Source organism: Prorops nasuta, unplaced genomic scaffold (assembly GCF_024137725.1).
Source record: "Prorops nasuta isolate Cenicafe-Biocafe unplaced genomic scaffold, Cenicafe_Pnas_1.2 PNAS00009, whole genome shotgun sequence".
NCBI classification, from domain to species: Eukaryota; Metazoa; Arthropoda; class Insecta; order Hymenoptera; family Bethylidae; genus Prorops; species Prorops nasuta.
In genome coordinates, this window is record NW_027116806.1 from 7578204 (window position 1) to 7591311 (window position 13108).

Here is a 13108-nt window from a genome sequence, read left to right on the forward strand (position 1 = left end):
AATGGGATTTCCGTTTTCAAATGATCACGAGTGGAAACTAACTTTCGCATTAATCAAGTTTTATTGTTACAGCTCATGTAATAATAAAACAAGGAATAATTAACTAGTACTTCCAATCGATGCAGTAGAATAAATTTCAAGTATTCAAATCAGATCTAGCTAAAGTATTTTAGCTCTTTTGCAATAGCAATTTAATTTCGAACCTTCGTTCTGATTAACCGATTTTTGTCATGTCAATTTTGCCAAAAAATTACACAAATTAGAGCTCTAATGTACCAATTTATTGCCAATTATTAGTAACTTCGTCTAATTTAGAGAAATATCGTGATTCTGTACATTTCAGTAAGAATATAATGGATGGGAGATTGTAATTGTACAAGATAAACAGTGCTATATGTTCATACAAGTTTATGTAGTTACGCGATGTATTTATTGCAGAACTCACATTTGATCGAAACTCTTGGGATTAGAAATCTTGTTAGCCCGGGTGCTATAGGAGTCTCTATTGGTATCCATTAAAGCTAACTCATAGCTCATTCAGATCTATCGGCAAGATGATATCGAAAAGTAGGTTTCGTTCAATGGACTACGAGAGATAACAAATTGTCAAGTTTGTTGCTGGTAGTGATTGAACTTGGACTGAAAGTTTCCATTCTAGATTACCGACTACATTACAGCATATAGGAATGTGAAATTCGTAGGGTTCCACTTCGCAAACACCAATCTCTTATCTGCTCCTCCGCTCCTTCAATTTTCGCTTACATTTCTTCTTTCTCATTCAGTTTTGCAGAATTCGATAAAATGCTAGTGTTTAAATTATTTTGACCTAGAAATTAATTTGTAATATTAAAATTTGTTTTGCGTTAACTGGATCTCGAATCAGCTAGTTTTTTCTTAAATTTTCGGCTTTACTCGAATTCTATTACTGATCTTCATTTTCATACTTTGTGCCGCAAAGTAGTTGTTTCAGGGGGAAAACATAGCAAAAGAAATATTTGACTCTCCAGTTTTTCTTGAGATTCATATCTGTTATATTTTCCTCTTTCTCTCTCTCTCTCTCTCTCTCTCTCTGTTTCCTTATTTTCTTTTTTCCAAGCCACGCCCATCTCGCTTACATTTTCATATTCTTTGCTTTCCTTTTATCTTTAAATGAAAGACGGAAAGCAATCATTTTCTTCGTTCTATTCTCTCTTGTTTCCAGTCCTTTATCTTTAAATTTTTCTTTACCGAAGCTATTATCGTGCATTGTCGTGCTTAATTCACTGCAGCTGCTATTTCATTCCAAGATACATTCCTGAAATATTATAATTTTATCCCAGATTAATAAAAGATTAATTTAAATATGACATTGGAAAGGGAGAAGAACTGGCGGAATAACTGTATATAAAAATGAAAGATTAAAATAAATAAAACACAAGAGACGACTGAATCGAGCTTTCTAATCTTTCTGCAATGATTATTAGTGCAGAAATCATTACATGTTATAACACAGCTAAGAATATCTGGTATTCCAAAAGCAGCGATAAATCTGAGCGAAATTTATCGGTTCGTGGCCAACTCCCTAAAATTAAGCCTCTTTCAGCAAGCAGTCAGTACACAGTCGCTTGCATCTCGTTGCACGATTATTTCGTAATATTACGTGGCTTATTACGCACAAGCGATATCCGATGCTAATAAGCTGATATCGCCAGGCACGAGAGCAAGGAAACTCTACTTGATCTTTGACCGATCGGTTATTTAATACATGAAAATTTTATTCGATTGGCTCAATTCCACTTGATAACGAGTTCTAACACCAAAGAAATGAACTATAAATGCAGACACGTTTCGTTATTCAGAAGCCAATTATTCTCATCAAATACCTATATACATATATATATATATATATATATATATACTGCAGATTTGCCACGTGTAGAGTTCTGGCGTGTAAGCTTCGGAGAGCTTTCCCTACTGATCATATAATAAGCTTTTAGTTTTACCACGATTATTGGAAGCATAAGACGTAAGAACTTAGCGAAACTTCCTAGTTATCGACAAATAAAGCGGAAAATATAAATTGCTTGCTTTACTAAGATCATAAGTCTTATTATCTTGGGCGAAAGATATTTATTGTTTAATTCAATGAAAGTGCAGATCTTAATGTTTATCGATTTTTCCCCCTTACTCGTATCATCAAGCTCGTTCTCCCATGTTACTCGACCCTGTAACACTTTTAACGTTCCATCGAAGCTCGGTTTATTATCCTGGCTACCCACTACCGTTTCTCCCCTTATACTTTTCTCCTCCTTTTCCCTCTTACATTTCTTTTACGACAGAATTAATAACGCTCGGTTACTCTCCTTGAGGAATAAACACGAACACAAGCAAACACACCTGAACTTATAGATATATATACGAAAATAAAATAATCCGAGCGCGCAGATTGCGTATACAGCGAAAGAGATCTCGCATACCAATTGTTTACTCTCAATTGGAGTAGACTTTGCCTATGTACAGGGAGGAAGGAGAGACAGACTTGAAGGCCACCCTAAGGTTATAGGATCGAAACTTGGAAGATGTATTGGAGAAACGCGATAACGTCGATGGAGCATCGTCGTTGCATCCCCGACGTCGTTCTCACGACGTTATCATTGTTGTCCAGATCGAAAGAGGTTGCTCGGTTGACGAAGCATGGAATTTCGCGATATATTTTCTCGTAAACATCTGAAAACCGATAGGAACGCTTCATCGAGGGATCAACGGTTGCTCGGGACCGCTCGTAAAACAGATTGTGCCGACATGTCTTTCCTCTGTATAGGGCCAGATCGAATCCACGTAGCTTGCCAACCTTCTGTCTGGCTCGCTGCAAATCTCTCGAAGATTATCACAAACGGTGTGTGGTGGCATCCTATATATATATATATATATATATATATATACATGGGAAAAGAAACAGTCGAGAGAAAAAAGAGTAAGAAAAGAAAACTACAGCCGGTAGAAATTACAAGTTTGATGAAAATACAGGTACTGTAATAAGAGAGGAGCGAGCGAGAAAGCAAGTCTGTATAGCGGAATAGAGATCGAGTAAATAGTAAGTTGGGTGACGTTGAAGGAAAAAAAGTCTTGTAGTTAGAGGTAGGAATAGGTTGGAAAGTAGGAAGGTAGGTAAATGGAGGGTGCTTTGTAAGCTAGATTGCTCCCTTTTGATTCGTGTTTATTGACCGAAATGGAAAGAAATCGTCGAATCACAAAGTTTCACTGGTCGCGCCAGTCAGCCGGAATATACGATCGATCGTAAAGGATGGCTCGGAATATAAGATGGTGCGCCCTCGGGATCACCCATGCTCGTCGGAAATTGGCCTATATAAGCGTAACGCACTCTACTACTCCCATTGGCCATTTCGCCAAAAGTAGTTGGCGAAATCGGAATCTCCATTATTTATCTCTCGCGGAATTGCCGCGTTAACTCGGTCAGTCGTACGAATGGAGCGAAGGAAGAAAAAAAAAGAACGCAGCATCGACTAACATATCACTTTGCTGTATCGATAAAAGGAGGCCTGATAACTTTGCGCTATTACGCAAGAAGATGCATTTGCTCTTTGAGCTTCCATCGCGCAAAATTGGCCTAACTCGAAGAACGAAGATTCCCCTTTCGCTTTGCTTTACGATTCCTTTTCCCTTATGCATCAGCTGCCATTATCATTATGGCCATGGCTCCAAGTTTTTATTATTCGATTGTGCGAGTTTGTCCCGGTGTTACGAGGAAAGTTTGCGAAAGGCGCTAAAGTCGAATTGAAACGGTCGCAGATAAGTCTAAAGTTGAAACGGGGATCATTGACCCTCTGGCTCTTTATGGTAAGATTCAATATAGCGAGAAGGCGAGGGGAATGAGGGAGATGAACGAAATTAAGATGACTCGCTCGCTTGAACAACCGTGTGTGTGCACACCCTTTTCCTCGGCGACCTTTCAATTTGCTTTATTGTCCTTGGTGATTTACCGGCGCATTTAAATTCACCTTTGCGCCGTGCGATGTCATATCCTCCTAATATTATTTGCCGGTCCCGTATTATTGGTAGCTTGCATAAATTTCCTCGAAAAATGGTCCGTCCTCTCACTACCACCACCACCACCACCATCACCATCACTGGATAGCTCGTCTAAAAGTACAACGTCACAGTGGGAAAGCAGTTAAATGACCTGTTTCGTCCAGCTGTTTTTATTCGACGTAACATATACCCCAGGTATCTTAACTCGCTTGTGCAACGTCCAATTAGAATCGTCAAAGACCGAGAATGCAATCGGAAGAATTCGCTGGAGGGAAGAGACGAAAAATTGCACGATAACACCATCTATTATTCATTTGTCCGGAATTGAAGCATTACGCTCCATTTCCTGTGCAGTGAATCGGCCAGCCGCGTTTCGTTCAACGAGGTACTATATTAAAATATATATACGACGACTAAGCTCCACACTCGCAATCAAGTATATATATAGAAATTTGTGCCGGTATATTACTTATATACAGTGTACACGCGCCGAAAGTATATATTCCTCCTCGGTTTTGCCACGCGCGGATCTTTGCTCGCCAAATTTGGCAACCTTTTCGGATCGAATTAATTCGCGGTACGTCAGGAAGTATTCTTTACGTAGAATCGTGTGGAATTGTGAGAATCGCTACTATATATATTAGCTCGTGTTAGGGAAACTTGGATCGTTCTCAATTTCTTCATAGAGCCGGGGGGTAGTGTGTGTTAGCACTAATTTTTAATCTGTTATTCGATCGACCGATGTTGCGACCAGTGTCCGACTAGAACCGAAGCAGAGAAGGGGATGCTGCTGGATTTACGAGCTTCTCACGCACGTGCAGCCAGAGACGACTCGCTCGAATCGGTTCAGCCAATAATTCCTCGTGACCCTTCACGACGTTACAAGTTCTCGCTCGATCGCGAGTCGTACCATGCGATTATACACGTGTCTGCTCGAGTCGTCAGGAAATTATATACTTCTTCGAAACAGTTCCAACGATGGTTCGTGTCGTATATTACACCACGTCCCTCTGGACTCTTTACATATATATATGTATATACAAGAATGGCAAAAAAGCAGCCAGAGACAGCGACCCCGATTTCGTGCATGACGTGACACGACATCCGACTCTTTGGAGAGCGAACGAAAGAACGAAAGCAAGCTAGCAATAAAGAACGAACCATTTTTTTTTTCTTTTCGTTGACGGGGTGAAATTCGAAACGCTCGCTCGTATTCGCGCTACATGCAAGTAGGAACGTGATGTAGCAGTGGGCGCGCAATAATATAGATTGGCTCTGCTTTGTAGAACCCAGTATGAATTAAAGTTGGATATGTAGCTCACAGGCTCGATCCCGTTCCAGTCTTGAATTATTAATAACCATTTACCTCTCCCGAGAAGCATTGTAGGCTAGTCGTGTGTGAAACTGCCTTGTAACCGCGTCTGGCCCAAACATGTCCCAATTTATCGTCGGTATAATACCTGCGATTACTCATTAGGACGATTCCAAAATATTAATGGTGCGTTGGTACGATTTTTTTAAATTTTACTCGCGCGTGGATCACACTCCAGGTACGCTACAACTATATATATATATATATATATATATAATATTTCTTTTTTTCTTTCGCGAAATAACAATTGAAAATACCTCACGGTTACCGCCATTAATGCTCTGTCCCTAATTGCATAATGCTTTTGGACCAAGTTGCATCATGAATTTTACAATGCGAAAAACGCTTTTTCGATAAAACGAGTTCCATTAGCGAAACATTGCTGCGGCTGTGGCGCCGGGTTTCGTATCACCGGTGGCAGAAACATGTAGTATACGCCTGTGTAAGTATGGGGTCAGAGCACACACTGGGTTGCACATGGAAAGAGAGCGAGAGAGAGAGAGAGAGAGAGAGAGTGAATTGGGAAATGTGAGCCAATCTTAAAAAAGAAAAAGAGAAGGACTAGCGGGCAGGTTGACCGAGCTGAACAGGAGAAAGAGAAGAGAGTATATAGTATATTCTGTGGCCCTCGGTTTTATCGCTCGCAATTATTCTAGACCACTTAGTTGCTGGTAGGGCTTGTAACTATAGCTTTTGTTTCGAAAACGATAAGTGAGATGCAAAGGAACGGTTCGGGACAGAGAAACAATATGACTGTTTTGTTCTCAGGCGAAACTCTCTTAAATTTGTTAACCGTACCGTACTCGTTAAAGCTATTGTTGCATATTTCGCACGGCTCGCTTGCAACAACGAAACCAGTCCGATCTGCTGTTTCCAAATAATAGCGTTTTTTTATGCTTTCCATAAAAGTTCCGCCATCATATAATATAAGTTTAGCTATATTTCGACACAATATACACTTTTTAAACGTGATTGAGAGAGGATCCAATGCACGTTGGTTTTGCCTCGGCTCGTAGGAATTTCCGGCCTATTATTGCAGGGTTTCGTTCAATTTTTCTTCTTTCATCACGCATCGGTAGAAAATAGTGACGATGGAAGATTATCGTTGCGAAACATACATTGTCCTCGCTCGTTTAATACGAACTCTCCATTGATATTTGAAATTTATGGTAATGTGTATCAGTGCTAAGTTTAGCTCTTTGCCACTCTGCTGCTTGCTTTGATAATAAGTGTTAATAGTCATTATCATTAATAAGGGTAATGTTTTCATACAATTAGCCTTATTGTAGCACCGATAGTCTCACATAACGGATTATTAACGAGCGACTACATATTATTTATCGATCGATTCAAGCCCGATTATATCATTATAATCCTTATATGCAAATATTTTCTATAATCCGACAGTCATCCGCATTGTTATGTCAGCGTAAGGCCTCGAAGGTGAGGATCGAACGATCTTACGAAGAGTAGATTACCCCGGGTGTTAGGATCATTAAAATTCAAGAGCTGGCGTCCACACAAATTCCATTAGAATGGATCCAATAAAGAGCGTTGGCTCGTTTCTGCATCCATGCACACGCGAGGTTTCTTTCCACGTTGAATTACCATCGAGTCCGACTGAGTGACGTGTGTTCGCCTCGTGCCTAAATCCGAACAGTGCGAAATCAAACTGCTAGGATTCGTTTTCAACTCGGTGAAAGCTCTCTGCCACTCAATTCGATTCTGCAAATATTAGAGTGAAGTCGCGCGCACACCAACCCCTACAATGCTTTGATAATCTTTCCTCTATGCTGACTCTGTCGAGCACAGAAATAACACCGATTGAAACTTTTTAGCTGCTCCCTTCATATCCGTCCGTATAAGGATTACTGATAAACCAATAGAAGGAACAAGACTGGACGTAAACTTTTCCAACCTGACATATCCCCATTCTGTCGGAGCCTCCAGTACATGCCATCTTCTTTATACTCAAATTGTTTTCTCATCCTTAGCACACTTTTTTTAGCTGCTTTTCTATATGTTTCCGAACTTTCTGCACTATCCGTCGCGTTTCCCGGGGTCTACACTTTTGCATTATTATTACGGTAATCATAGTGCAACCCAATGGTAAGCGTGGCCCACATTTCTTCAATGTATAATCAATGATTCTTATATTACTTCTCTTGCGGTAGTATATATAGCTTCTCTACTCTCACAATCTGTGATCTTTCGCGCAATTTCCGGTCCCGTGATTACTCGCGACTCACCCTACCCTAAACCGGTTCTCGATTAAAGGAAAACGGAAAATAATATGGAGAGCCAACTGCGAGTTTCTTTTTTTCTTATCCGTTGGCAGTAAGGAATATTATAGATATAGCTCGATGGATCGCCCGGTATCAGCCTACGTATAAAATATCATTGTTCCTCGTAGGAAATAAATTTGGTCGGCTCGAACGATTTACGAGTATTTAATTGACTTTACTCGCAGAGCTATTGGATGGAAATGGTGAGAATCGAAGCGTGCAGTTCTGCATGGTTAATGTAATGCGCGCGTGTGTAGAGATAAGGGAAGGAGAGGTGAGCGTGTAGGTAGCAATAAAGCGACACGTTTGGAGGAAAGTGTCGCGTGCTGGTCGATCTTCGATTGGTTGCTTGCTCGATGGCAAACTGCTATATAGTTGGCTGGCTTGACTGATCGTGAGTCGAGTAAGTAAACCTGACCTACCGTATGTGCACGCCCGTATATATATATATATATATATATACGTATTGCTGCTGCTGCTGCTGCTACCGCTGCTTTTCCCGTATCTAATGCCGATCTAACGTATACCCAGTCCTTTCACTGCCACGCGAGTGCTAACTTAATGATGTCTTTGAGCCTCGCGGGCCAATGACCGAGTAGAACGCTCTCGGCACTCACTTTTAAGCACGACTGCAACCAAGCGAGTCTATACTTCTCGACCCACTCGATTCATGAATCATATATATATATATATATATAAACCGCACACCGCCCAATATCCTCGTGGACTAATTCGCTTTGAGAGACTTTTGTATAAAAAATCTTAAAACAGAGGCTTGTTTCTTTTGAGAAATGTTTACAGGAGGAGCAGAGAAAGAGGAGAATCGCGAGAACAAATTTATTACGAATCGGTCGTAGGGGGAGATACCTACACGGTCGCAGTTACCGCCATTGGCCCTGCTGCGTAGTCATCCTTTAATCGCGGCGATCGCGCTTCTAGAATTATTTATAAACCGGTTTTGCCGTTTCGAAACGCGGCTGCAGACGGAAACGTCAATAACTCTTCTCGAATCTTCTCCCTCTCCTTTAACCCGACCTCCCCCCTCCCTTCCCGGCAACAAGAGAATCAGCCTTTTCTTCGATTTCGATTTTGCGTATTTGCCTCGCCCAGTCCTTTTTTATATCTCTCTTTTTGCATATCCTCCGGAGTCGACACGAGCAAAAGAAAACAACGAGATCTTCCAAGTGGAGGCAAAAAATCACGTCATTGTTCCACCAAGTATTTACTCAGTTTTACCATATTCATCCCCCTTACCCCCTACGCCGCTCCCTCGTCCACTTTATTGCCAAGTCACTCGTACGTATTGACTCTTGTACTTCTCTTTTCTCTCGCTGCAAAAAATTGCGGGTAAAATTTACGCAATTCTGACGGCACCGTGTATATTTGGGTTAAAAATATACACACGGACCACCCCAATTGAAACGAATGTTTCATGCTTGCGGGATTAATAATAAATCCTTAGCCAACGAGAGTAAGGGAATAAAAAAGGTACTTTATGGATCGCGTTGCAATTGGCATCTCCTGGTTTATTTGGTAGCAAAGATTTGCGAGAGACTCGGCAAGCAGTCGAGTGACATTTTCGTGAGAATTGAGTCACGATTGAGTTAGGGGAAAAGTAGGACACCGACCTGGGTCAACCTCGCCTCTTCTTTTGCACCCGGTGTCAGATCCTTTTCTATCACTCTCCCACCCTCTCTCTCTCTCTCTCTCTCTCAGACCGTTCTCTTTCAGCTTCCTTCCTTCGTCTTTGTCGGCCCTTGACGCTTTGGCGTACAGCGATTACGTAACTGTCATCTCCCCCGCTAAAACGTTCATCCCGACATGCCGTAATAATTATTCAAACGAAAATTCTGCTTCCGAGCTATATAGCATACGATTACTCACTGTCATCTCTTAATATTTTGCTACATTACACGCATGCTTTAAATTCCCTACATTTACCCACATATATTTTACCTTAATACCCCACAAGTCTGCTACTAACGCTTCTACTAACTTTCAAAATAAATGCAATTTATCACTCACCGATGCAGTTTTGTTAGATATCCTGCCCCACCCTTCAAATGGAAAACAAATTTTTTAGTCAAATAAGATCACTGTACTGGTAAATCAGAGTAATTCGCTAGTAACGTGAAAGCATTGAGTTATATCCAGTATATACATAATACGTTAAACAAATTTCTATATTTATAACCTTATATAGTTCACCTCATCTCCGTGAGTGATTATTTCTATCACGGAGGGCGATCTTTGTTCTCCGAACCAATATTTCCAGCGTTAAAATCTTCGAGTGTGTATATTTATAAAAAAATAAGATTCTTTCGAACAAGCATTTTTGTGTACGTGTGTCAGCACCAAAGTGTGTGTATTTCTGCCGTCCTTGTAATATCGTTTGTATTTTCATTCTCGAGGAAGCATCTGTCGGTTGGTTTTGAGTAGTCGTTTAGTCCGTTGAAGAGTACCTAGCGAGAACGAGGTAGCTAACTAGCCAGGTTCGGTGGATTTCATATACGCTGGCCAGTCCAACCGAGACACGTGCGAGCTCTCGAGTGAGAAAGCTTGCCAAGTTCGGCAGCACGAGGCGTTGAATTTCGTAACTCGAATTTCAATCGTACACGCTGGGGAACCGATTCCACGCCAGAACTATTATTTTTAATCCTCGACGAAAGACACTCAGGAAGGCCAAGAAGAGTCTATGCCAGAAGGAGTTCGAACAGCTGTTCGCTGTTTAACGCCGTGAACTCGCAAAACCTGAACCTCGAGAAGAGAGGGGGATGTACATACATATACGTGTATTAATATAATTTCGATTATATCAAAGCATGAATCAATTTTCACGAGTGTTCCTTTCAGGAGCAACATTACATTGATGGTTTTTGCAAGAAAGTGGGAATATGCAACGAAGGACCAGATGAGGCTTTATTAATGAAGCAACTCGCCTGACTGGTTGTCATGTAGTATATATATGTATACGATTCGAAACAACAATGTCGCGATCTCTCCGAAATTGCCAGGGCTCGCATTTGTGGCGAAAGCGGAGTGCAAAAGCGATGAAGAGAAATATACGGGCTATCGAGTCCCAGGAGGCTCGTTCTCTCGCTTTTGCGGTATTCTTGCCTAAGCTTGGCCATCATAATCCCGCAGGGCAGCCCGTATAATGGTTGCGTAACCGTTAACGTAGTCGGCGGCGTGCGCAATGCAACTGAGCTAATCCTCAAATATTTACCGAGCCGTATTATGTACAGGCCGTACCTCCTGTTGGATGGGGGAAGAGAGAGAGAGAGAGAGAGAGAGAGAGAATATGGCGACGCGTCGGAGGACGCAGGCCCAGGATGAGCCTGGAGTTTTCCCCGACAGACTAGCGTGTGTACAGACCTGACTCTGGCTATGCCTTAAACCCACCCCCCCCCCCTTTCTTCTTCCACCCACACGTACATCCACCACGCCATGGCGCTACTTCTAATATTGTCCCACTGCACACACTTGCATCGTCTGCCAACACCGTGCCGCGAGAGATAAAACGTGGTAATCGAAGGTCGTCGAGGTTAAATTAATGATCAGACTCAGGCACTGTGCTATTCGAATAGCAAACGTTCTCCTTCAACTAGCTACCACTTAAGCCAAGCTTCTAAATTTCAATTACCACAAGTGCCGGGTAAAGCTTGTTAAAAGCTTTTATGTCATTTTCAACGAGGTCAAAATTAAGTATGAACTTGTACCCATACTTTTGCCCAAGAATTAATAGATAGAAAGGGTCGCATATTTTCGTGGAGCAAGCAACTTGAAACGCCCGAAGGAATATTTTCTATCTCCAGTTATTCGTGAAACGAGACCTTTCGCAAAGTCAAATATAATAGTGACCTCTTGCCAAGTCGTTACAACCCGTTCTTCCATCAAGAGTCTCATCCTGTACCCGACAATCTTTGTCTTTCGCCACTTTTCAACCAGCCTTCACCCTCATCCTCCAAATCCTGCAATATAAGCTGTAAATCATAATGTAGAATTCGAGTTGCGGAATTTTATTTCATATACATAAAGATTTTTCAATTGATCGTTAGTCTCTGGTTATGGACACGCTCGTTTCTAATGAAAGTTTTGATTTTTTGTTGCAGGAAACCGATCTGATCCCAATAGCCCGCTTGTCAGACTATCACATATACAGGATTACAAACTCAAACAAGTGTTACAACGCTCCTTACCCCTGGGGTATTTGTCTAACACCAACCACTAAAGCAGAAGCCGAGGACTCAGCAATCGGTGGGCCCAGGACCAAGTTCATAGCTGTGTCAACCGAGAAAGAACGCAATTGCTGGCTCACAGTCATGAGACTCGCAAAGGTAAGAAGAGATTTTGCCATTTATCCCTTAAGCTCGCGAAAGGTATAATACTCTGGATTTTTCGTCCCCTTTATATATATCCCCTTCTCATTAACGTGTAATACCTCGAAGAAGGATTTGCATCGTAAAATATCCAATCGTACCAAATTTCTGATCGCAATTCGCACAAGTCCATTCTCTCAAACGCTTAATCCGTTAGTTAGGGGTACGTGTTGAGAAATTGAAGCTCGTTAAATCATTTATCAGCCATTTTATGAAACTAAGCTCTTGGATAGTTAAGAGAACTGCATATTAATCAAAGAGAGGGATATTTAATAAAACGAGATACGTGAAAGGGAAAAAGCAATTTGATGGAAAAGTCGAGATAATTATTAAAATGGAGACTGGGGGGATGAATGTTCCAGTAGAAGTTTATACTGGAATAAAACTATGGAGCCGAGCGAGCCATTAATCGTAAGTCATAAGATAACTGTAGTTCTTGTTCAGTCAACCATAAATACGATACTGGCGAAAGCAACCGTAAAATTCTCCGAGTAATATTGCTGTCGCGACCTTTCTTTTAGACGGGGTTAGTTTTTTCGCTAAAGATTCGATCGTGCTCTACGAGGAAGGCGTGTTCCTGATGCCCGAAGTCAACCACGACGATTTCATCTCGACGTCTCCGCTAGCTAGAAAATTAAGTACCTGCTTCCGGGCAACGCTGAGGAGTTTCAGAGTCTGGTGGCCCGCCGCGGTGCACCCTATTATGCAACTCTTTAGACGTCTATTCTTCTTTGGAAAAGTGGAAGCTCAGACCGCTCTCGAGTCTCGAGTCTCTAGTGGACTCTCTAGAATCATCGCCATCGTCGTCTCGTCACCGTCGTCGTAGCTGTCGTCTTCTTCTTCGTCGTCGTCATTATCGTCATCATCATTTCATGAAACCAACCAACCAACACCCACAAAATCTACATCACTGTCTTATCTGCGTCTCTGTGTATGAATACCAATGCCGGCTATCATCTTCTCCTTGCGGTACTTGTTAACTTGACCGAAACGAATTCTCCACTTTCTTCCCATTCTGATTCGACATCAAAGGCAGCAACATT

General features: G+C 41.6%; 1 protein-coding gene across 11 annotated transcripts in view; it reads left to right on the forward strand.

Annotated features, from left to right (window-relative positions):
* Positions 1-13108, forward strand: part of LOC136776083 (growth factor receptor-bound protein 14-like) — a 294314-nt gene that overhangs the window by 230487 nt on the left and 50719 nt on the right. For all 11 annotated transcript variants that reach the window (XM_066731424.1, XM_066731429.1, XM_066731427.1 and 8 more), the window contains one exon: positions 11799-12023. In XM_066731424.1, the coding sequence (XP_066587521.1) occupies positions 11799-12023 (225 nt within the window). The remainder of the gene's footprint in view (positions 1-11798; positions 12024-13108) is intronic.